At 56.6% G+C, this 25,672-nt stretch overlaps 1 protein-coding gene across 11 annotated transcripts in view; it reads right to left on the reverse strand.

Moving 5' to 3' along the window:
- Positions 1-7,054: 7,054 nt before the first annotated feature.
- EP400 (E1A binding protein p400) overlaps positions 7,055-25,672 on the reverse strand; it is a 98,429-nt gene continuing 79,811 nt past the window's right edge. For 5 of the 11 annotated variants that reach the window (XM_027575725.2, XM_027575723.2, XM_027575729.2 and 2 more), the window contains 8 exons: positions 20,883-21,090; positions 20,609-20,778; positions 18,846-19,064; positions 16,787-16,982; positions 16,254-16,378; positions 13,948-14,094; positions 10,564-10,641; positions 7,055-9,779 (listed from right to left, as the gene is read on the reverse strand). In XM_027575725.2, the coding sequence (XP_027431526.1) occupies positions 9,507-9,779; positions 10,564-10,641; positions 13,948-14,094; positions 16,254-16,378; positions 16,787-16,982; positions 18,846-19,064; positions 20,609-20,778; positions 20,883-21,090 (1,416 nt within the window). In that variant the 3' untranslated portion in view covers positions 7,055-9,506. The remainder of the gene's footprint in view (positions 9,780-10,563; positions 10,642-13,947; positions 14,095-16,253; positions 16,379-16,786; positions 16,983-18,845; positions 19,065-20,608; positions 20,779-20,882; positions 21,091-25,672) is intronic. The other 6 variants (XM_027575722.2, XM_027575719.2, XM_027575720.2 and 3 more) reach the window with 2 other exon arrangements.

Raw genomic sequence — 25,672 nt, forward strand, 5'->3', positions numbered from 1 at the left:
TGTTAAACATTTCCTCAAATTTCTTTCTGCGATTAAATTTTAAAATCCTTCAATAAAGCAGGTCAAATCTTGGGACGACAAACACTGCTCTGCTAAAGCCCGTAGGACAGAAGCACATCCAGCCTTCCAGCCGCGGGCCGCACGTCCGTGGAATAACGGTACGACAAATTCCAAGGTCACCTCATAACCCAGACCGGCCCTCAGCTTCAAACCAGCATGGTGCGCCCGAGTCCATGTTCACGATGCTTCCCCCGGGCCGCTTCTCCCAGGAAGCCACAAAACCAGCCTCTTCGTAATTCCATGCGTTCTTCAGACCAGTTTACCTTCGCTTACCGACCAAAATGTCAGTGAGCAGTTACCGGGTACACCCCTGAAGGGTTAACTAAGAATTAAAGACAAATTATGTGCCCAACTTTCAGAGTCCTCTGCACTGGAGGAACCTCCTAAGGCATTTTTAATTTCTGCTTAAGGTTACAAATTCTTAGGGCAGATGCCAGCCAATCTTCGGGTAACTGTGATAAAAGGCTCCCGAGAAACAACAAAACCTAGCAAGTGGGGGAGTGCTCACAGGCCGTGCTCCAAACCACCCGGCCGCAGACCTCACAGGCTGCTTGGGGCGAACCGCGCGCCACACGGGGCTGCGCACACTTCTCCGGTTGCTGCTGTTGAACCAGACTCAGGCGAGCCTCGCGAGGCGGGAAGACCGACCCTGTGCGCGCAGCCCTCAGAGAGGGAGGGAGCCACCCAGCGTCCGCCTGCCCGCAGTCCTTGGTCCCCGGCCCTCGGGCGCCCCGCACGGCCCACCCCACCCCCCACGCGCCGGGAGGAAGACCGACGGTCAGGAGAAGCACGAGACTCCGCGCACAACCAGCGCAAGGCTCGAGGTCCTTCTAAAGCGCACACGGAATCGTCGCTAATGGTCCGTCCCAAGCCATAGAACAAAAAAAAATTTTTTTAATTGAAATCTGTTTTGATCATAACGAAGATATCTGGAACACCCCCCCCCCCCAGTATTTGAAAGTGTTAAATAAAATCTTTAAAGCACGTAAAACCTTTGGCAGAAATTCCATGTTAAGACATAGTGTCTCAGAACAGACAAGGGGTCATAGTTCGACACCTTCAAGAGAAGCACAAAGCCTCCGAGACTCTGAAATCCCAGATTACTCTGCCAAGCGCATCTTTTCTCATGTTGAAATCTGGATAAAAGCAACGTCGATCTGCAGCGTCCGTAGGAGCGATGTTACAACAACCCCCTCAGAGTACACACTCCTTCCCGCCATCCTTTATTGTGCAGACATTTCCGTTTTCCTAAATACAGAACAGGGCACAGCCGTGTATCCAGAGAGTCCAGTGAAACGTTAGACGTTGTTCAGTGTCGAGTCGTGCAGCCGGCTCTCCTGGAGACAAAAGGAAACCAGGCCGTGTAGGAGGCCCTGGAGGGAGGCGGACATTTAGGGTCGGACCCTGACTGCGCTGATAGTTGGGTTTAAATCCCAGCTTTTCCTCCAACTATCCACGTGACCTGGGATAAATCGCTTAGAACCGTAGCAGCTTTCGATTTGTTCAAATAAGGGAATCAGAAAGACAATCTTAATTGCTTAACATTATTTCAAAATTTCCAAGACTGTAACCACCCCACTTCTCTTTTCTGACAAAATCCATTTGGTGACTCCACCCTGTCCCTGGCCTGGCGAACCCGCTGCTGGGCTCTGCATCCCCGACAGGTGCGGCCACCCGCAGCCACCCCCGTGCGGGACGCCATGTTGTGCCCACTGCGTTGTGTGTTACCTCCCTCACGACTAAGTGGGTCCTCTCCCCCCCGCCCCCCACCTGCCCTGCAGCGCAGAGTCCTCCCCGCGCCCCTTAGCCAAGCCGACTCACCTCTGCAGTTGTATTTACTCGAATTAAGGAAGTACACCTTAAAGAGAAAACTAACAATACAGTTCCTGCCCAAGCACCAAAAAGATCATCCTGAGCCCCTGAAGCCTCTGCACCCCGCCCCCCCCCATCTCACCCCTGCTCCCAGGCTTAAAACTGAGCACAGCCACCAGCAGGGGCGTTGAGCAAAACACAGAACAGAGGAAAAGCCGCAGGAGGAAGGGAAGGGGGGCCGACAGCCAAGCCTGGGAGGGCTGGACAGACAGGAGGACACGGAGAGCTACCTCCCTGCCTTGGACCCTAAGTGCGCTGTGACACAGACAGACGCACAGACAGGATGACTTCTCGAAAGATCCCTCCAATCGCGGTCCGCCGTGCCGACAAATACATGCAAACGCTTCGATTTCCGATCCTCTCTCAACGATGTCATCGCAGGTCCTCGTGCCGAGACGGAATCTCACCAGCTTGCCGGCTCTGCAGGTCCGTCCCGGGAGCCGTGGGGGGGGGGCGGGGGGCAAACTCTGCACATGGTCACCCACCCGGCCCACAGGTTGCACGCTGCAGCGTCGCAACCATGTTGCTGGCTGGGGTCAGGTGCGGCCAGTCTGCACGGGACAGATGGACGGGGCACTGAGGGTGGAAGAGACAAGACAGACAGCAGGCCGGCGGGAAGGACGCAGAGCGGCGTGGTGGCATCCAGCGGGGGCTGAGTCGGTGCCACCACCTGCCCAGGAAGAGCCGGTGAGTCCGCAGACTCTGCTGCTCAGCCCCCGGTCTCTCCTGCTCCGCTTGCATGTTGCCCTGAGGCCCTAACCACGTGCATGCTCAGTGAGTGAGAAACGTCTCACAAACGCCATTTGCTCCTCTGGGTGCGGGCAGGCCTGGTGGCAGGTGGGACCTGGTGAGGGCTGGCCTGCCGGGGCCAAGGGAGCCCCACCCATCACCCGCGGGGTTGGCTGTCCCTGGGCCAGGAAGCAGACGGCTGGCTGCACGCACTGCTGGGGCCGCCGGGCAGCAGGGGCGCGGCGGGGAGGCCGGCCGGGGGCAGCCTGCCGGGAGCTGCGGCGGCGGCGGCGGCGGCGGCGGCGTTCTGCACCGGAGGCCCCGGGGACGGGCCGTACTGCTGCTGGCTTTGCCTCCGTCCGGTGAGCTGAGTGGCCTGAGGGGCAGGAGAATCTTCTCCTGCCACCACGAGAAACCAAACCCAAACTCTCCACGTTTCAGGGCATAACAGAGACTGACCAGCAGACACTGAGGGATCTCACTGCTCCCCAAACTGGATCACATTCCCCCGGGGCCCCGACGGGTGCGGGATGAACACCACGTGGTCCGTCCACACAACCCGGTATCACTCCCCTAAAGGACGGGAGTCCTGACACCTGCCCCGCGACGGCCGGCGTGAGGACACGGTGGCGAAGGAAATAAGCCAGCGCAGGACAGACACTGCGGGATCCCACTCTCGCGAGGTCCGCGGAGCCCTCACACACAGAGAGCAGGGCTGGGGGCCGGCGCTGGGGGCCGGCGCTGGGGAGGGCGGGGCGGCGGCGCTCCGCAGGGGCAGGGCTCCAGCGCGGGACGGCGGAAGGCTCTGCAGCCGGGCGGTGGGGACGGCTGCACGGTCGTGCGGGTGCCCCGAAGCCAGCGAGCCGCGCACTTAAGCACGGGAAGAACGATACCTGAGTTATTTTGTGTTAGGACACGATCGCCGAGTAGGCACAGCCGTCGTGTCTATTCTAAAAGTTCCCCAAGTAGCGGATTTAGGAGCTTTGATTTTACCCTGGCAGCAACAACAAAGGGCAGAGTCTAGGACCTACGGGGTGCCAACCTCTGCCTGCGGCCCGCGGCCCCCGACCTGCCGCGGGCCGGGGGTCACCACCCCGGGAGGGGGCGTCCCCGGAGCGGGCCGGCGCCGAGGGAACGACCGCGCGCCGCCCCCTCGCCCGCGGCCCCAGCCCCGCCGGGGACAAGCGGCCGTCGCTCACCGCCGGGCGGGCCACGGGGGCGGGGAGCCGACCCGACCCGGGCCGCGAAGCCGCCCCGACCGGGCCGCAGGGCCCAGTGCGCAGGCGCGGCGCGGGCCAATCGCACGTCCCGCGGGAAAGGGCGGGGCCTGCGCGGCTCACAGCCAGCGCCTGCGCACTCCGCCGGCGTCCGCGCGTCTGGCTTCCCGCCTCCGTGGGGCCCTCCGGGCCGTGCCCGTGCCCCCGCCGGTTGCCCCCATCGGCACCGTCTGCCACACGGAGCACGCACGTCGTGAACGTGGGTGGGGGGCGGTCACGCAGCAGGACACAGACGCCCAGTGAGAGGAGGCGGCGGCCGCGCAGAGAGAAGAGGGCCCAGTGCCCACCGCGGACGGGGGAGGGGGTCAGGAAGCGCCCGGCAGGCTCTTAGGCTGGGATCGGAAGCCCCGAAGCGTGGGTGCTGCTCCCCGGCCGGGGAAGTGGTCTGGCGCGGCCGTGGACCCCGCCTGCGCTGCAGACGGCGAGGCCCCCGGTCCCCAGGATGGGAGCCGCGCTGCACCCCATCGGGGCCCCCCCCCCCCGCCTCCCCGCCTCCCCTGTACTTCGCCCCTTCGGAAGGGCCCCCTCTGGCCCTTTTGTGCTTTGCTCACCGCTACAGCTCCGGGTCCTAGGCAGTTACTGCGTGTGGTACTCAACAGTCACCATGCCAACAAACCAGTAATTCTTCCTTTAAGATAAAGGGAAGAGTCAAGTGTTGACCGTTTTTTCAAAAAGGCCTACCACCAGCGATCAAGTTGGCACGTGGTACGTGTGTTTCAACAAATGCTCACCGAACAGAGAAAACAAGCGCCCTGCAGCTGGGGAGAGAGGTACTGCCCTCTTAGGAGGCCGGGGTCACGCATTAGGGCAGTATCCATGAGCCAGCGCACACTTTGCTGTGTAGGCCGGGCCTCAGAGAAGAGTACTTTGCGACCGGAGAGCAGAAGGGTATGCCGGGCACCAGTGAGTCGTAGCTCCAGGGAAGCTGGAACCTGCTCCCATAAAGGTTCCTGGGCAGGGCCAGCACGTGATGAAAACGCTATTGTTATAGAGCCTTAGTACTTAATGTACTTGGCAAACTGCTTAAATTAAAAGGGCATGCCCAACAGTACAAAGTAAACACCCCTTTATCCGTGAGCAACCCGCCCAGAGGCAGACACACACTTCCAGGACATTCTACGCACATCCAGGCATACATGTAGCTCCATTCTGATAGCATCCCACACGATTCTGCACCTTCCTACTTACTGAACCTTAGCGCGATCTTTCCATTCCAGACTATATGGCTCTACCTTGTTCTTAATAGCTACGCTCTAGGGGCATCTCAGTCGGTGAAGCATCTGCCTTCAGCTCAAGTCATGATCACCTGGCTCAAGTCACGGGAACGAGCCCCACGTGGGGCTCCCTGTTCAGCGGGAAGACTGCTTCTCCCTCTGCCCTTCCCCACTGCTCCTTCTGTCTCCCTCAAATGAATAAATAAAAAATCTTTTAAAAAAGTAGCTGAGCTCTATTTCACTGAATGTACATACCCTAATTATCCATTAAGGTGAGACCTTTGGAAGATTATTTTAGGGTATGGACGATGCGGGCCAAGGACAGAGAAGGGAAGAACCACTGCCCAGACCTACAGCAGAAGTCCCCCTCTTCTCTCCCCAAACCACAGCCCCTAATCTGGAGCGTGGAAAGCACCCTGGCCGAGGCTGACACGGGATCTGAGCAGCAGAGATGAGGTTGCTTAACACACCTAAGTGAGACCTCGAAAGCTGGTTGCAGGCAAGTGGCCTGCGCAAGCCCACTGGGCGTGTTTTATGTTACACGGAGTCATGCTGGAGGTGGTGGCAAATGGACCCCTGGGCTCAGAGGTGCTTCCCACTGCAGCCAGACAGCAGAATCACTGCACTTAGCGACCCCACCCCACCTTGAATGCACACACACAAACACAGCCTGGGGCCAGATGAGCCCACCCTCGGCCTCCTGGCTACATACCGTTGGCAAAGGCATGCTCATACGGTCACGGTGACAGAAGGGTTCGGAAAACACACAATCTTCTCCATTGAGAATAATCACGATGAGATAATCTACCAAGTGCAGAGGCTATGAGCTTTGCAAATGTCACAGCCGCCTTGGGAGAAGGACACACAGGAGGAAGCCAGGGCCCCGAGGAGCGGAGTCACTGGCCCCGTCACATGGTAGGCAGGTACCAGAGTGCAGAGCCACACCACCCACGGAGCACCCCATCCTCTCCACACCAAGCACCCGGCAGGCACTTGGCAAAGGGTCATAAGTGAGGTGCCCCATGACGCCCCCAGCCAGGTCTGTGCATGCAGGTGATGCACACGAGAGCCTGCAGGCTTGGCTCCGAGGTGGGGCGGGGGGACATGAAATGGGAGCCCGAGGCTACAGGCCCATGTGGTTCCTGGGCGTGCATTTCTGCAGTGGAAGATAAAAAATAACCACAGATTACTTGGGGTGCTTCTTAGCATTGTATGAAGTTGCGCATTTTTAATTAAGAAGTAGGTATTTTTTTGTTATCAGCAACTTTTTTTTTTTTTTTTTAAGGTTTTGAGAGTAAGCAAGCAAGGAAGTGAGCAGGGGATGAGCACAGGGAGAGGGAGAGAGAATCTCCACTAGGCTCCGTGCTGAGTGCAGAGCCCAACGCGGGGCTGGATCCCAGGACCCTCAGAGTTCATGGTATGAGCCGAAACCAAGAGTCGCACGTTCAACCGACTGAGCCACCTAGGCGCCCCCAGCAACTTTTTTTTTTTTTTAACAAAAGGAAAAGTAATCTAAAAGCAAAAGAGATGATAAATAAAAGTAACATGTGCAGGCCGCCTGCTTAGAGCAGTGCTGGGTGGAGCGCGTGCGGAGCTGCACCCGGCCCTCCACCAGACGGGGTGCCTGTGGGCGGCAGGTCACACGAGGACAGAGTGGCGGCGGCGGCGTACCAGGTGCTCCTCCACACGTGTCTCTGGAGCACGAAGGCCAACTCCTCAGGGAGAGAGCAGCTTTCCCTGAGAACCACCCAGCATGCTCCACTCCTTCTATGGCGTGGGGGTCCCTGCCTCAACCCTGCGTGTTTTCCCTTTGTGTTTTCTTCACACAAATCAAAGAAACACAACTAGCATCTTACTTTAACTTGAATACCAGTTTTCTATGAAAGCAAAAACAAGAAAGCATAGAAAAAGGTCATTTTATTATACCTTTTGTTTGGCGGGATATCAGTGCCCTTTTTAAAACCCTACTGTTCAAGTACAAATGGGTATGTTTACAAAGTATTTACAATTTCAGTCTTCTTCCTTTATATTTTAAACGCAACAGCTGTGTGGTTACACAGGGAACAGAAAGCGGTGAGGCCTGCACACAGGCGAGCCCCGCCTCGGGAGGCACCACGCGGGAACAGGCGCAGGCCCGGCTTCCGGGAAAACAGCCTGGCCTTAGAGCCGGCGGCTGTCAGTGCAGAAGGACGGCTCGGACAGCGTTCCGGCGGCGGGCGTGACTTCCGGGCGTGGCGCGCTGTCCTGGCCAGAACGCCAGTCCTCGGGCAATGCAGGAGTCCGCAGACAGAACCACCCCCGCGCTTGTACTGAGCTCAGAAACGTGGACAGTGTACCCTTGACAACAGAAGACCGAGAAAACCACGCACGGGAGGAGGATGTTTCCTGGAGCAACTACTGAAGCTGGTGAGGCCGCTGGCGCGACTAAGTAGGACGAAAGGCAACCGTCTGCTCTGTGTTCTGCGTCAGGAGCCAGCGAGGGACGCGCCCTCGCCCACGAGGGACTCTCACTGGTGCACTAAGGAAGGTAGGGGCCCCACGGCCCCAGCTCAGTTCTGAGAGATGCTCTGCACTCTCCCGCTGTTCCGTCCGGGCAGCCCCGAGCAGGGTGCGCCACACAGCAGGTGTGGCCGGGGCCTCTTCCTCCCCGAGCCACTTGCCGGCGCCTCAGGAAGAGCAAGGGGCAGATGAACTGGGCGCACAAATCCCAAGAAGCTGAAACACACTGTAGCTCGGCACGTCTGGGGTAAGAGAGCAGGAGCCCCCTGCACGCTGTGTCCTCTCCCGGTAGCTCTGGCCACGCCAGAACCAGCCAGTGTGGGTGCAAGAACACAGACCACAGGACTGCTTCCCTGTATTCAAGTGAACTAAAACGTTCAGTCCCTTCCACGTTTTCAACACTTGATTTTTACTTTTCTCCAAATTTCTCACCCAGAGCTCAATAATGGGCTGCCTAGCTGCTTCGGTAAATGCCGCCATGTTCCTGTCCACACAAATCGATGGGAAAGCAAAACTACGGTCCACGTTCCTTCGTGTCACTTCAAGTGGTACATGAGGAAGGACGGAGAAAATGAAGAGTGAGAATCTCTCAGAATGCCCACACAGACCCGACACGACCTGATTTTCTGGGCCCAGTAACAGAACAGAGCCACAGAGCCAGAGCAGAGGGGTCAGCCGGCACGCGCACTGGCCTGGGCGAAAGCGTCCAGGAAAACAGACATCATCGGCCAACCAAGCCCACCGCAAACACTTCTACTAGCTTGCCGTAGTAAAAAAATAAAACAGAAGCAAACACGGGGCCTCCTCTTTGTCCCTCAACCACACCCCCAAATACTGCACAGAAGGTTCTCCGCTTTACCCGGAACCACGAGGGAGTGCGTCTGCTCCCATGCAAGACCCCGGCATCGCGAGAAACAAAAGTCTGGCATTACCAGCCCACGATGAAGGGCTCACGACACCCGTTTCTGTACGTGACACCTGCGCTCGGTCCACGGGGCTTCTCTACCGTCAGCAGATCCCACCTGGGCTGGGCAGGAGTGCGAGGGGGCGGGGACAGGCACCCCCCGACCCCCTCACACAGCAGTGACCTCTGCCGCATAACGACACCTGCACAGCAGTCTGGGCCTGCTTCAGTGTGCTACGTTCGAACGTGAGCTTCATCTGCAAGGTGGGAGAGTATCCTGGATGTGCTGGGGTGGACAACCCGCACACCAAGGGGAGGGCCCGGGGGCAGCCCCACTGGCTGCTCTTTGGAATGAAAACTCAATTGGGGAATGGTAACCCTTCACCAGAGCCGGGAGCAGGTCATCAATGTGCCTGGAAATCCCACTTAGGAGGGAAAGAAGAAACCACGCTGGCTTCCTCGGACCTGAGATGCTCTCCCTCAGCCGGCCTCTCTCCTCTCCAAGGACCAGAACGAGTGTTCAGTTAGGGATACGGAACCGAGCAGAGGCGGATGCTGTCCAAGACCACGTTTTAGCTTCAGGAAGTCTACTTTATGACTCGCTGCACACTCCACGTGGCCATGTGCAGAACACTGCACACAAACACAGAGTCCACATGGCTTTCAAGACCCAGCACTACCGCTCTGCAGGAGAGACGGAAAGCTGAAGCTGCCACCAGCACTTCCTCCCCGGTCACCTGATATGGAAACGGGGGCACATAATGCGGCTTGCCACCCCCGCGGTGTTGGAGGCAGGGTGATAAAATGATGACACGCTACTTTGTTTCCACTGTAACTTCCCCAGTGCTGAACAAACGACACTGTGCCACGGTTCCACAATAGATAAACTCTACCCGCTCCTGGCTAGGTGGTGGAGAGCACGGTGGCCCTGAGGCCGCCCCGCTGCTGCGACTAGGGGCACGGAGGCTTGGTGGGCGTCTTCAGCCTGACAGCAGGGACCCTCATCTGGAGCTTGGGCTGCTGGCTGGGGCTGTCAGAGCTGGCCGGCACCTGGGCGGGGTTGGGGACGCCGGGGCTCTGCAGCTGGCTCGCTGCGGTCGGCACCACCTGCTGCGGCATGAGCTTCTGTTGCACCACCTGCGCCGTCGCCGTCACCGTGGGGATCATCTGCACCTGCTGCCCGGCCGCCGTTGCCTGGGTCAGGGTCACAGTCTGCGGGGAAGCCTGGGCCAGAACAGTTAGAAAACACAGATCTAGTGACACAGCCAATTAAACGTTCCTGGGGATGGGGAGGGGGTTTTAGGAACCTTGTCAGCACAAATGCTTTTGTGAAATGTGAGAACTTCGTGACGCATCACAGTATGACCTCTGGTTCCCGACCACACGGAAGAAGGAAAGAGCCCCTGAACGAAATCACTGTTGTTTTCGGGAAAAGGCTGACAGCTGGGGCCTGGTGGCGGCATTCAGCTTTTAGTGCTATTTGGTTCCCTGACATCTACACGCCATGTGATTTTGAATAAAACAGTGTTTTGTTAAAGCGCTGCTTTACACGGCCACACTTTGCAGCAATAAATACAAAGGCAGGAGCCTGCCAGTTCAGTGACAATGGTCACTGCTGTCCCCAGTAGTACTGACACTTCCAGGACCAAGGTCGCTGCCAGCAGACTGTGTTTTCTGTGTTTCCCTAAAACTAAGGTACGGGCTTCAGCTTGGAGGACGCATCTGAAATTGCTGGCTGAAGGAATGATCCCATAGATGGACGGGCTCCCTTCGTACACATGACACTGAGTTTGAACTGGCTCCTCAGTTTGTGTCCTGCTAGCCTAAGGATTAAGTGTTGTCCCCCAAATTAATCTTTTCTGAATTATCAACATCAAAAGTGATTCTCTGATAGTTGACATTCTACTTTCTCCGAGTGAAAACCAAGAACTCCCCTAACGGGAAACGTGAAGGTTACTGCAAAGTCCGTGTGAGACTCCCCGGGGGGCTGTATGTCTGCAGGTCCTACCTGCTGCGAAGCAGAGGCGACCTGCTGGATGCTGGGCACGGGTGTCTGCTGTTGGACAACTTGAGGGAGTTTGGCAACCTTTGACAAAACAAAACAAAAAAAGCCAAATGTAGAATTCAAACGAATGTGTGCACAAGAAGATTCTTCCCCCTCTTTCCTTCTCAGTTCTTAATGCAAAAGCAAAAACAGATCGGGGGCCAGATGCCACCCAAGAGTGATTCTCCGTTTGCTGGCCGGGAGCCACCCATCCCACCTCCTGCAGAGTAACGCCCGCCTTCCTGTTCTGCAGGCAGCTGGGACTAGCAAGTTACCTGTTCTCACCCCTCAGTCACAGTGTTTTTACCAAGAACCATTCCAAGTTTCTGTAAGAGAACTAAACTAAGGACAGAGTGCTCACGAGAGTCCCTTCTTCAAGTCTGGGCGCTGCTCCGGGAGGGATGAGATGAGGTGCCCGATATTTTAAAGTAGTTATCATACCATCTTGCTATATTTTCCTCAATTGTGGCTGAGCTCTCATTCCTGATAAACTTTCCACCCTGCCTGCCTTTTGCAAACACGTCATCCCATGCGTACGTGTCTGCCTCGGTGCAGGGAGACAATTCGGGCCACTTGCATCCACCCTGTCGGGGTGTCGGTTCTGCAGGAGAACAGGCTCCTGAGGAGGCAGCTGCTGGGGGCCGGGACACCCTCGCCTGGGTGTCTAACTGGTAGAACGGGGATGAAAGTGAGTGTGTCCAGGACAATTGTAGAGGAAAGCCGAAACGACGCAACATGCTTGTAAACGACCGGCTCCAAGTCAGTGTGAGTTCTCACCGTAAAACCTGAGATCACCGGAGAGCACTTCCTAGTTCACCGTAACTAAAGTCAGAGTTGTAAACAGGTATCTGCTAAGACAGAGAGAGCCTGAATGCTCTCAGCCCTGGCAGGAAAGCAAGACTCGCTGAGCTGCAGCAGGCCCCCCTGCACACAGCAGGCCAGCAGCACCGCCACCTGTGGAGAACTCCCAGTTCCAAAGCTAAGCAGAGGTGGGAACCCAGAGCGAGGAGCCGAGGCGCGATGGCAGCTTTCACCCCGAGAGCGCGAGATGCTCAGGGTCACACAGGGTGCAGCAGACGAGAGGCCAAGTTCAAACCCACTGTCAGCGAGGAGCTAGAGCAGGGCCGCCCGCTGGCCCTGCAGCTGTGTCCATCACCCGGAGGGTCTGGCCCAAGGGAGGCCTCAGTCAGGGAGGACAGCACCACTGCCCTCGAGCTGGAGAAGTTCGGGTGCACACAGGTGCGGGCTGAGGCACCCGAGAGGTCACACAGCTTTGGGGACCTGTCCAGAGGCGGCCAGGACTGAGAGTCTGCAACGGGGCTAGCCATCAGCTGCAGCTGTGAACCTGGGGTCATCGGCCCAGAGACAGACAAAGGGCTCGACACCGGGGGAGACAAAAACCACCATAAAAAAGAACAAAATCTTCCAGCAAACTAGGTGAAGAAGGGAATTTTCTTTTTACTCTACTGAAGGATGACTTCAAAAATCAGACCTTGCAAAACGATCACATTAACAGCGATACAGCTAAGCTTTCATATGTACCACCGCCAGGGAGGCTGTGGGCTTCGCCAGCACAGCAAAGCAGGAAGAAACGGGCAGGGGAAGAGGAAGACGCTGGCCACCACTCGGCGCAGGCCACCTGCCTGGGGGCAAAGGAAGCACCAGAGGCCATAGATGAACTGTCCAAAGAACAGGGCTCGACCAAGGCAGCCCGGACTCAAAAGTCAAGGTGCAAAGAGAAAGGCACAGATGGAAAACAGAAACTCAGAAACACATGATTACAGAAGCATCAGAAAACACTAATTACTTAGGAACAAATCCAATCCAAGTGATAAGACCTTCCTGGAAAAAATTCAGAAAACCTAGTTAAAGGGCATTGAAGGGGCCAGGCAGCAGAAGACGCATCGTGTGGGTGAGTCTGTAGTCAAGACAGTAAAGACATCGCTTTCCCCTCAGCGTCCTCTAGAGTGAATGCAGCTCCACACCCCCGCTACAAGCACGCGCGCACACGATCGTAAGAGTCCCAACAGTTCTGCTCGTGCTGTGTGAACTTAACACACTGACTTGAAACTAACAGGGAAGTGAGGAGCACCACAGACAGCAGGATGTTCCCGACAGGAGGCAGGGTCTGCTCCCCAGGAGCCGAGGCTCACTGCACGGCCAGAGGGACGGACACACACGATTTACGCCAGTGTCGCACTATGGATCAGAAGGAAAGTGGTGCTGAAAACAACAGGATCTTCTAATGGGAAAATTAAATTGAATTCCCAGTTTTATATTGTCTGGAAAAGCCCATTCCAGGAAGGTCAGAAACCTCAGTGTAAAAGAAAAAATACAAGGTTTCAGAAGATACCACGGAAAAGTAACATCACGACCTCTGGGAAGAATCTCTTAAGACACACAAGGCGGGGCGCCTGGGTGGCTCAGTCGTTAAGCGTCTGCCTTCGGCTCAGGTCGTGATCCCAGGGTCCCAGGATCGAGCCCCACATCAGGCTCCCTGCTCAGCGGAAAGCCTGCTTCTCCCTCTCCCTCTGCCTGCATCTCCCCCTGCTTGTACTCTGTTTCTTGCTCTCTCTCTCTCTGTCAATAAATAAATAAAATCTTAAAAAAAAAAAAAGATACACAAGGTGCTGTTCAGAAACAGAAAAACTGATAAATTCCAACGCGTTAAAACTAAGAACTGTTCCTGCAAAGACACCATACAGTTAAATGCGAAGATGAGCCACGAACAGGTTGGACACCTGAAGGCTCACAGCAGAAAGGGAACAGTGCCGGGTTGACAGGTAGCCGGCACTCGGCAGAAGGGGGGCCCTTGTTAACAGAGTCACGAACGGCAGAGACGCAGGAGCAGAGCGAGGTTGAGCGGAGGCTTGCGGGGCTGGGACTGCTGCAGAAGCCTGACAGACGTGCACACGCCCACAGCGCGGCTTCCCGACCCCAGGCAGCCACATGCGGCGCCCACACACAGAAGCCGTCACACTGCTGCTGAGCTCGGTCCCCCGCTGCTCCCTCCACCCTCCGTAAGCAGCCACAGGCCAGGAGCAGCCCCTTCGGCCATCGGCAGCAGAGCAATGGAGAGTGCTGACTCACTGACTCTGGGAGGAACCCCCCGAGATGTGAAGAACCACCCCCGGAGCGTGACCTCGGCATGGCACCCAAGCCACACTCCCTGACCCCAGAGGCGGCAAAGTCAGCGAGCAGCGTCAGGGGGCCTGAGGAGCAGAGGAGGGCCCCTGACACTCTGTAACAGGTTGCTGGTTTCCTTATTCTCTGGACCCTGTACGTTGACCACTCACTTTCCTGGGCACCTGTTGTCCTGTGAGCCACCTTGTGCTCACTCATGCTCACCTGGATCTGGGTCTGCACCTGCTGGGTCCCAGCCAGTTTCTGGGCCTGGGAGATGGGTGTGGTAAGGAACTGGGTTTTAAGGGCTGGCTGGGTGGCATAGGTGACCTTCTGTGGTTGGCCCTGAGCAGCAATCTGCTGTGCGGTGATCTGAATGAAGGAAGAGAGACCGCCCCACGTTAGAGCCAGGCGAGGCTGTGTCCTCTCCTCAGAACATCAGGGCCTCCCCGTGGGCCCCCGGTGCCCCAACAGCCACAGCACGACCACCCCACGCCCCCAGCACTGCCTGCCTTCCGCCCAGTCCTGCAGCTGCCCGGCCGGCATGCCCAGCCTCCTCTGTCCAGAAGTCCCCTCAGAGACCAGGCCGGAGTTTGTCTTTACATCCTCTGTGTGCTCATCATGTGAGTAAACTTGACCGCGACAAAAAACACATGCACATACGCTTTTTCCTGAATCTAATTTGAAGGTTTGAGAACATACTCTAAAATATTTAGCACACGGGCGCCTGGGTGGCTCACTCGTTAAGCGTCTCCCTTTGGCTCAGGTCATGGTCCCGGGGTCCTGGGATCGAGCCCCACATTGGGCTCCCTGCTCAGCGGGAAGCCTGCTTCTCCCTCTCCCACTCCCCCTGCTTGTGTTCCCTCTCTCCCTACCTCTTTGTCAAATAAGTAAGATCTTAAAAAAATAACAAAAAAAATAAAGTATTTAGCACAAGGAATAACAAAGCTATATGCACGATCTTTGCCTGATTAATTTCTAAGTTTTCTCTGCCAGAACAATGTGAATCCTGCTCAGAAGACCGTGCACACACACAGTCTGTGGTTTACAAAGCCTCGGCTGCACACAAACATTTCTCCAATGTCTCAGAACTTTTCTTTCAACTCATGAGAACATCAGACCAAGGCTACAACCACCTCTCGCTCAGCGGCCAGCCCAGCCTACTCGGTTACCCAGGCCCAACTGCGGGGGCCCTGGTCCTCCCGCCATCAGTGCCTCCAGCGGGGCCCAGGCCTGAGCAGCTCGGCCCAGGGATGGCGGGAGCGGACTGGGGAGGTGACTGAGTGGCGCCCCTCCCGGAACTGTCCAGCAGCGGGCAGCAGACGGCGCCCGGAGGCAGGTGTGCTCTCTCCCCTCAGAGCAGACAACCCTGCTTCCAGGCCCCGGCTCTCCCCAGATGGCAGAGGAGGCTGTCGAAGGGCACGCACCCGGCACGGTGGGCTGCTGCCGGGGCAGCTCTTCCCTGGGGCCCCTCTCGCGCCGCTCCACCGACAGCCCGGTGCCCCTGGGAGACGCCCAGCCGGTGCGGCCCCTCCCTGCTGCCGTGCCCTCCTAGCTCGTCACCTCACCCAAGGCTGCCGAGGACCGCTCGACTTCCGACTCTGCTCTGCTGTCCCCACAAACCACAGCGGCACCTGGACAGGCAGCATCTCAGCCCCGACCAGATCAGAGCTGGGCTCCTGCCAGTGGGAGCAGCGACGCTCCGGGAAGAGCTGCCCAGCAGAGGAGCAGGACTCGTGCAGGGCCCCGCACCCGGTGATCAGTTCCGCAACTCCGGGCAAGTCGCTTCCTCTCTCTGAGCCTCAGTTTCCTCAAAGTAACGTGCGGCCCTGCTCCGAACCCTGGCTCCAGGTGCCCGCAGAGCTGTCAGCCCACGCGGGGAGCTCCAGCTGCCCCGCCCTCGGGCTGTGTATTCTAGCTCCAGCTCAGAAAGCAGCAGGAACAATGCCCAGTGAAGCACCAAAACATCATCATCTGCACCCTGGGCTGCACACTAACAGGAAGCACACAGAGCAGGTCAGTGCAGTGCCTGCACGGGGCATGGCCTCAACACACCGGCCTACGGACGGCTCAGCCTGGGCACCTGCATCAGCTCAGAGCGACTCTCAAACGTCTAAGTCGGTGAAGACGCTGACAGGACTCCTTCACATCAGGTCCCTCCCCCAGAGGCAAACACAGGGGCAAGGACGTGGTCCCCGCCTGGCTCCTGGCCAGGTCCCAACCCCTCTGCACACCAGGAGCCCAGGTAGTCACGCACAGTGAGCCACACCTGCACCCTGGGCCCCTGTGGCCCCTTCCCAGCCATGCGATTCCACAGCCGGCTCCACGGTTCCCCACAGGCTCCCGTCATCACCTTCTCCCTGCAGGGCCTCATCGCAGCTCCCACCCCGAGACCTCTGAGCACAGGTCTTCTGTGCACGTGGCTGCCGGGCAGCGAGGCAAGGTCCGCGCGGGGCACTCCTGTCGTCCGTGCACCCTGTGCCCAGCGTCCAGACAGGACGACGGGAGAGTCCCCTGCAGAAAGCCGATACCTTCTGCTGGACGGCCGCTGGGCCCGGGGCAGCCTGTGGCTGGATGGCCTTCTGTTGCTGCACGGCCTGCTGCTTGAGCTTCAGCAGCTGCTGGACATGCACGGGCTGGGCCACGACGGTCTGTCCTGTGAATGCAGCCAAGGCTTCAGTCACAGTGCTCAGCGGCACAGGGGCCCCACGACCTCCCTGAAGCTCCCTCCAACTCCCCGAGCCACCGAGGTGTCCCCACTGACCGCTTTCATACAGAACACCCCATGCTGAACTGGGCCAACACAGAACAGCCGCCCCACAGCTACACTTAAAATGTTCGTGAGCCCACAACGACATCCCAATAAAGGTGCAAAGTTCTGAACGGTAACAGGTGAGGTCAAGGGCTGAAACTCATACTTGGACGCCTCTGAGAGGCACGCTGGCCAGACGGTGCCCTGACACACTCGAAACGGGTGTCCGCACAGAAGCCAGAAGACCCGTCAGCCCCGCTTGAGGCCCTCGGCAGGACAAGGGCTGGAGGGAGGGCGCTGCCCGTGAGGTACCTGCGGCCTTCTGCGGCTGCCCGATGGCCACGCTGATCCCGGCGACACTCATGGGCAGGGTCGTCACACCTGGCGAGGAGACCACGGCCGCGGGCACGGACACCACGGGAGGCTTCGCCAGCGCCACCTGAGCGGGCTGGGGCGCCTGAGCCTGCATCTGCCCTTGCGCCTGCAGCTGCGAAGGGGGAACCCGGGTCTAAACAGTGAAAATAACGGGAGAGTCCAGAGATATTCGGGATACCATGTGTCTTTGCAAACATTTCCCCACAAAAGGTCAAGTGGTGAGAAATTTACAGATCCACAAAGGTGACAAGTGGCTGTCAGCTGAAGGGACACATTTCACTGAGGGCTGCAGCTCTATGCTTCCTACCCCATCACCGACCAATGCAGGGACCCACAGCTGCTCACTCACTCTGGGGTTCAGGCCCTGCCACGTGGCACCGGTCTCTGCTTCTCCTCCTTCCGGCTCCTGAACCTCAGGGGAGCCCCATCCTGCCCCGACTCCTGTAGACCCTCCTCTCCCACGCCTGCGGCTACGGTAGGTCGGCCCACCACCCCCCCCCCCCCCCTTCCCAGAGAGCCCGCCTGCGGACACGCCTCCGGCTACTCGGTCTCCACACTGCCCCCAAGCGCTCGTTCCCTGAAGTGACATCTTCAGAAAGGACCACAGATGTGTCTTACCTGCACAAGCACTCAGACTACCTGAGAAAACATAAAGAAGTAAAAAGCACCCCTAGCCCTAACACTACCCACATCTGAACGTGAAAGCCAATATTCGGCCTATCAGACGCTGTTCTTACCTGCGTGGCTTGCTGTGGAAGTGTGCAAAACGGGCCAACTTACAAGTACTTTGTAGTCTGTTTGTCTGCCTTTTACAACAAATCCTTTCCAAAGTCACGTACTACCCCAATGTGGGGACGCTCGCCACTGTGCAGTAAACTCCCTAGTTAACGGGGACCTGTCTCCTCTAACGCGACTCAAGCAGCAAGACTGCGCGTCCGTCACATTGTACTCACTCCACTACTACTTTCCGTGAGAACAGAAACAGGACCGCTAAGTAAATGGTGAGCACACTCTGTAGCTCGGTGACGAGAAGCCCTCCCAGAGCGGAAGCCGACCCATCTGGCCAGTCCTGCGTGGAGCGTGCCTTCCCCATGCCCTGGCCGGCACACGGGGTCACCGCCCTTCTCCTCTGAATTTGCATTTCTTGTGAACACAGGCGAGATCACATGTGCTTTCCCAGTTTTAGTCCACGTCTACCCCACTTCTCGCCGACGTAAAGTCAGGGGGAGGCACGCGCGAAGCGGGGGCTGAGCACCATGTGAGTTGTGGGTGACGAGCTATCGGACTTGGATAAGTTACTTACTGAAGCTGAGGGCCTCAGTTTCTGCCACCTGCACAGAGGAGTTCATGTTAAAACATCCACCCCGGCCTCGGCAGCGGTCTGTGGGCACTGACCACATGAGAGGTACAGAGCCGAGGGTGGTGCCTGGCCCGGGATGGGTGCTCCCCCAGCAGGGCAGTGGCGTGCCTGATGGGACAGTGTCCGTCCCACAGGACATTCGATGGATGTTTGTTGAACTTAACTGATCTTCCAAGACACTATTTTCACCGTGACATTCTGCTCCTCTTCAGAAACCTCCAGAGTCTGTGCCGACAAAGCCCAGGGACACCAGAGCCCGGTGTTCCGGCCTCGCCCACCTCCCCACACGGGTCTCATTCCCCCCGTAACCTCGGCTCCAACCACATGGGCCTCGTCCCCAACAGAAACCTCGCCCTCCCTGTGTAGCCCAGCGTGCCCCCCGTCTCCTCCAGCAGCCCAGCCTGCCGTGAGCTCTGTGATGCTCAGGGCCTGGGAAGCAGGATGACTTAAGTGCCTCCATGGGTTGTATTTCATCCTCTCCGAGGACAACTTAAGCTCTTGGGGGAAAGCGCACGTCTTCTACTTTACTAGTAGGTCCGCCAGCACACCTGACATGGTCCTCAGCAAGCAGTAACAGTGCAATTAAATGTTAAAAGACACAGCTTTGGAAAAACAAACGTATCAACTGGAACTTACGAGCCGGGCCACCTGGAGGTTGGCCACGGTGGTGCCCGTGAGCAGGGCTCCGGGCCGCGGGGCCGTGACCGTGGCCAGCTGGGGGCTCTGCTGCGGCGTGGGTGGCGGGGCCTGCACTTGCACTTGTGTAGCGGGCTGTGGGGGCCCTGGCGGGGCCTGCGGTGGGGGGGCCTGCTGGGGCAGCTGCAGTTTCTGCTTCTGCATTTTGATCAGATGTTCCTAAAACCCAGATAAAGTAGCTTTTCATCAATATTAACTGCATTCCATTTGTTATAAATCTCGGTTTTAAGTTACTCTTGTACTATCCATTAAACACCAAGGTAGACAGTGGGTAACACACAATATGCAAACCATCCTCCAGGGCTGACATTTTTTAAATGTTCCTTTGTTAACAACTCGCGTATCATTGATGATAACCAGAAAACAGTGATTCTGACAAATGAGTAAACTCATAAGCAAAATTTCTCGGTTTTTCTCACTCGCAAATACGTCAACTTAAACCTGTAGTGCTCTAAAATTTTTATAAAGTCTTAAAATCATGGTCCTTCTTGAATTTTTAAAATTATAAGATGTGTATCACACCTCTCAACTTTTTATTCCAATTGTTTGCAAATGAATAAATTGATAAATAAATCCCAAGTCTTTAAAAGAAGTGAAAACAAGATGTCAAAATAGCCCAAAAAATATTTTAAGAAATCAATTTTCTTTTCAGAAAACTTCTACTGTGTAGCTCGTAACTATCTGAAAATGACAATGACTCTGAAATTGACTCAGGACGGGGCAGAGTGGAGAATTCAGACACAGGCAAACGAGCAGGTAAGCGGGGCTCTGGCAGCCGAAGGAGGGTGTGCAGGGGTACAGGCTGGCCCTCGTGTCCTGTGGAGAAGCAGGAAGGGGAGAAGGAAAAGGCCGAGGGAGGGCAGAGGGGCAGGCGTCGGGGTGGGGGGTGCTGGGCCCAGCAACTTTCTAATTTAGCGCCATCCCCCAGCCTCCCGTGGTGACGGGCGTGTTCTAGATCTGCGCTGTCCAGTATGCTAACCACAGCCACGCGCACCCGCTGCACCCCTGAAATGGGGCGGGTGCGACAGAGGAGCTCAATGGCTTACTTGGTTGCATTTCCTCTCTGTGGCGCACGTCCTGGGGCCGCACTAGCGAAGCCACAGCTCAGGGCTTGCGCGTGCTCCACAGCCCTCCAGCATGCCCGCCTGTCCCTCCGTAACCGGGAAGGGGCAGGCCCAAGGTCAGGTACTTACTGTGGCAGGCCCGGCAACTAGCTGCAGTTCTAAGATACAGTCTTGTTTCTAGTACATGTTTCTCCATGCCAAGCAAGAGCACGTCTCCGTCTTGGCAGGAATACAGCGCTTCCTTTCAAAACGAATGCATTTACACGCGCAGCTGCATGGCCAATGCACAGGGTGATCAGTACTCAGCCCCGCAAAGGAACTACGCATGAAGAAACCAAGTACCCAGCACCGCATCTCTGAGACCGTCCGCAACACTTCCCGCCGGCATGTTCTCCAGCTGGGAATGGACCCAGGCAGCCGCCTGCTTCTCCGGAGCCTGAGCTACTGCACAGGGCACCAGACAGCAAGTGGGAAGACAGGTCTCCAGAGCACTGCCAACAGGCTGGCCACGCGGCCACGGACATACCACCGTGCGGAAAGCTGTGTTTACGGGCAGCACAAGCAGCAGACCTGTGCTTCCAAGTAAGTGACACACGGGGCCTTGCACAGCGGGTGTGCAGTCTCCTACGACGTACTCACCGGGGTCAGCTTGCCGACGGCCTTCATCTGTGCCGGCGACGGGGCCTGGCCCTGGATCTGCGGAACCTGCACCTGAGAGGGCGGCGGTGGCGGCGGCGGCGGCGGCTGCTGCCGGAGCAGCTGAAAGTGTGCGGGCGTGATAGCCTTCCCGGGCAGCTGCACCCCTGTGGCTGGGAGAGGGGGTGCCGTCACGCTGCGCACGCACATGGCCTGCCCGTCCTCCCAGGACAGACGCATGCCCGTGTCCTCACCCGGAAACAACACTTGCCTTTACCTTGGGACACCTGAGTCACCAAAGACCGGGTCGGAGTCTGCACTGGGGTCAGGCTGGTAGTGACCACGGCCGAGGCTGTCACGGAGGTAACCGCGCGAACGCCCTGGGTCGGTGCCAGGGACACGAGGTCAGACGTGGCCGTGGCCGGCGAGCCAACCGCGCGAGGCTGGGTGTGGACCACCTGGGCAGGAGCAGAGCCTCCAGAGGTCTGCAAGAGGCAACGGGGGAAGTCGTCAGGTTACTCCGCGCCATCCTTCAAGGCTTCCACATGCACCGGCTAAGAGGACACGCACATCTGAACCCAAGGAAAGGAAGAGCTTCAGAGTGGGTCAGTCACCACAGAAGAAAACCGTTTCAGATGGCAACGCTCCTATTCCCGTTCTGAATCGCTGCCCTGCCCCTCTGTCCTCACGAGAAAGGCAGTCTGGGCCCCAGGAACACCGTAAGGTTCTGACTACGCCGCAGACACCTGTGCTTGCCCCCTAAACACACAGCGTAGGGTTCCGCTCTTGGCCACCGCCCCTTCTCCCGCCTACACAGGCCTCGTGGCGTCTCAGGGCAGCCCCGCTGCCCCCCACGCCCGACACCGACCCTCAGAGCTACAGCCGCACCGTCCCACTCCAACTGTGGACCCCACCGGTTCCACCTCCGAGACGGCTGGTGCACGTGCCACCTGCCTCGGCCGGCCCCTCCATGCGGGCGGCCGGGACGTTCTTCCAGACTGTGTGGTTCACCCCCGGCCCTTCTGAGCATCCCTACTCCCGCGGTCAGCTAACTCCAGCATCGCACTCTGTGCTTTCTATTCAACCCTCTGGATCCAAGTGTCTTCAATCGCCTTTCCTGCTTTTCACTCACAGCATTTTCTTTCTCACCTCACTTTTCCTCCCAAAGTTTGGAAGCTACACTCTTTTTACGCTTTTCGTGGCTCATCTAAAAATTATACGAGAGGCGCCTGGGTGGCTCAGTCGTTAAGCATCTGCCTTCAGCTCAGGTGTCATGGTCCCAGAGTCCTGGGATTGAGCCCCGCATCGGGCTCCCCACTCAGTGGGGAGTCTGCTTCTCCCTCTACCTCTGCCTGCCGCTCCCTCTTCTCGTGTGTATGCGTGCGCTCTTTCTCAAATAATAATTTAAAAAACATTATGCCATGAGTACTTGTCAAGGTCTCACGCTTTTCCTGAACAAGAGTCCAGAGCGTCTCCGCATAGGGGCCCTTGGCTGTCTTACACACCACTGACTCTGTGCGGCGCATTCCTGCTGTCGGCCCCGCAGGGAGCCCCTTGTAGCTGCTGTGAGGTCAGTCTCCACCTTGACTGTCCACCGTCACTGCCTCTGTGCTCACTTCTCAGACCTTCTGCCTCAAGCGTGTCCTTTCGCACGGACCCACCTGTCGTTAGCCTGCCCCATGTTTGCTTGGAAGTGTTCCTTTGTACCCACATACCCGTGTTCTTCAAGTTACTTCCAAAAGAGGCGGAGCAGGGTCAGCAGTGATTTGCTTTCATTCAGCACAGATGCCGTTCCAGAGGCTCCTGGCTTCACTGCCCCCGAGAAGGAAGCTGCCGTGCCCCCCCCGGCTGCTCTCAGACCTCTCTGCTGTTGGCACTGTCCGGGATTGGGCTCAGTGGAGACTGATGTATACACAGCTCAGTGTCACTGCTCAGTTCTGGAAAACTCACATCTTCCAACACTGCCTTTGCGCCCCTCCTCCCCATCTGAACTCAGTAACCGCACACTCCATCGCCCCAGTCAGCCCTCCGCGACCTCACAGCGCTCTTCCGTGCGGCCCCTGCTGTCGCCCTGCGCTGCATTCGGGAAAATGTCTCCTGACTTCTCTTCCGGTTCACTAATTCTCTCCTCAACGGATGTGTCAACGGATGCCCAGTACCAGGGATGTTTTCCAATTCTGATAACCATAGTTTTCGTTTTCAGCAGTTCTCTATGGTCGACCCTTGAACCATGTGGGGGTTACAGGCGCCAAACCCCCTGCACAATTGGAAATCCTAGTACAAGTCTCTTGACCAGAACTTAACCGCTAACAGCTGACTGTTGGCCGGAGAGGCTTTACTGACGACACAGTCGATAAACACACACTCAGTATGTTATGTGCGTCACACGCTGCATTCTTACAGTGAGTTCAGCCAGACCAAAAAAAAAAAAAAAATGTTAGGAAAACCGTAAGGAGGGCACCTGGCACACAAGTGGGAGGACCGTGCGGCTCCTGGTCTTGGGGTTGTGAGTTCGAGCCCTGCGCTGGGCTCCACACTGGTGTGGAGACTTCTCAGAAGTAAACAAAAATGGAAAAGCACAGCTGCTTTATGTTCTGTGCCCACGGACTCCACTACCCCAAGTGGAGGCAGGGTGGTGTCACTCTTTCCTCCTGTTTGGTTTTTTCTGCTCTGTGCTGCTCACCACGCTGGAAAACCACTTGTGGCGGCTCTAAGGAGTCCAGGTCGAAGGTGAGCTCCTCCAGAGCACCTGCACCTGCACCTGCTTCTGGCCGCCCACCCGGGAACACCGCCCACCCGAGGCTTTGCCTGCTCTAGCTGCAAACTGACAGAAGGCCGACGTGTGGCCACAGCTTTGTAGGGGGAGTCAGTCCCCTCCGCTCAGCGCCAGGGTGGATGGAGGGCAGGCGGGTTTCCCTTCTGCTTCAGCCCCGCCCCAAGGGCTCAGCTGCGGGGCTCCCAGCTCGAGCCTCAGGCTCGCGCTGGAGTCTCCCACCAGATGAGGTAAAAGGTGCTCCAGGGCAGACCCCGCCTCAGTGCACCGTTTTTCTCTCTGGGTTTCTTCCCTTAGATTTTGCCCTAATCCTTATGTATTCTTTTGTCAGCTCCTTAAAACTTTTAAGATTAAAAATTTTCTTACCCAATAATTTTAGTTTGGTTAAGAAAGTAGCATAACTAACCTCACCTTATTACCAGAAACAGAAATCCGTTCCTGGATTTCCAAAATGGTTTTCACTCTGCCCTTTTCTGCTTGAATCCACTCAGAGACTATCAAGGGCTCCCAGCTGCCTAGCAAACAAAAGCCATCCTCTTTAGCTGGATACCCAAACTCTACGCCCAGCTAGCCTCGGCATCTCCTGGTGTCAAGCACACACAGGCGCGCAGAGCCTCCTGGCAGGTGCAGGAACCACTGCTACTTTGCTAACACATTTGTCTATGCCTCCCTAAACAGACCTGCTCGCTGTGCCTTGTACAGCCCACACCCCTCCCAGGACCAAAGAGCCGTGTGTGGATGACGTCGTCCCGTCCTTCGGAAGCCCTGCAAGCCCGCCCTGTCACTGGACCTCTTTCCCAGTCCAGCCCCAGGACTACAAGAGCCCTGGGGAAGCCGGCTGAGTGTCTGAGTCCAGTTTCTAGTCCCACATCACCAGCTAGAGTATCTTGTCTTTAAGAGCTACTCAAAAGATACATTATGGATGAGTTACTTTATCTTCCAAAAACATCATACACAGAAATGCATCTTTTTCAAAATAAAACATCACGTGCAATGATTTGGGCATCTCACTCTCACCTGAGGAATGGTGTCGGTCACCGAGAATGTTTGAGCATCACAGGCCTACCTAAGAGCTGTTATGTATTAAGACGACTGAATCAAAAGTGGTTTATTGCAAAGTATAAAGAAAAATAATCCTACGTCACACACTAGAAAAACTTCTCATATATGCTGTTATTACCTGGGAATATTCTAATTTTTAAAGCCAGATTCATTAAAGTATAATTTACACACAGTACGATCCGCCCCCTTCAGGATACGGACTATGAATGCTCACGAATGCAGACGGCCAGGTAGACGCCACGACCCAGGTACAGACCGGACCCGTCTCCTGCCCTCATGACCCTGCCTTTTCCACATTAAACAGAATCATGCAGCGTACAAGGCCTCCTGAAACTCTCATCATGGCCAAGTGTGTCTGAGAGTCGCCCACCCTGTTGCTCAGCCCAGCAGCTCAATCTCTTGTATAGCTGGGCAGTCCTAGATGGTGTCCACGTGGCCGCGGAAGGCCTTCTGGGTTGTTTCCTTTCTTAGTAACTATAAATAAAACCACTAGGCACACTCACGTTTTCTCGTGCAGATGTATGCTTTTACTTCCCTTGGGGGAAAACCCGTCGTGGAAGTGCGAGGTTGTCCAGTAAGTGTACATTTATCAGAAGTGGCCGACTTCCCCCGCGACTCTAAGAGTTTGCGAGCCCGTCAGCAACATGGACTCCAGCCATGCTGCCTCGTTGCCGGCGTCCGCCACGGCCATGCTTCTGCTTCTAAAGCCGCTCCCAGATATATGTGGTAGCTTCTCACTGTGGGTCTTTTGTCTGTTTTTTTTTTTTTAGTGGGGGCAGGGGCAGAGGGAAAGAATCTGAAGCAGGCACCACGCCCAGCGCGGAGCCCGATCCCACGACCCAGAGATCACAATCTGAGCCAAAACCAAGAGTCGGACACTCAAGTGACTGAGCCCCCAGGAGCCCCATCTCACTGTGGTTTTCACGGGATTCCCCGATGACTAATAATGTTGAACATCTTTTCACATTTGTTTGTCGTCCCTATTGCTTCTTTGGTGAAGTAACTGCGCAAATCTTTTGTCCATGTTTTATAACATTTTCTTATTATTGAAGAATCCTCAACGAATCTGCAAACCGGGCCTTTGTCACATGTATCCTACAAATATGTTCCATGCTTTCCATTTGTTTCCTATTTTTCAAACAGCAGATGTCGTTGATTTTGATGAAGACAAACTTACCAATTTTTTATTCACGATTCAAGGGCTTTGGGATCCTAGAAAATCTCTGCCTGAA

The sequence above is a fragment of the Zalophus californianus genome, chromosome 14 (assembly GCF_009762305.2).
Source record: "Zalophus californianus isolate mZalCal1 chromosome 14, mZalCal1.pri.v2, whole genome shotgun sequence".
Classification (NCBI taxonomy): domain Eukaryota; kingdom Metazoa; phylum Chordata; class Mammalia; order Carnivora; family Otariidae; genus Zalophus; species Zalophus californianus.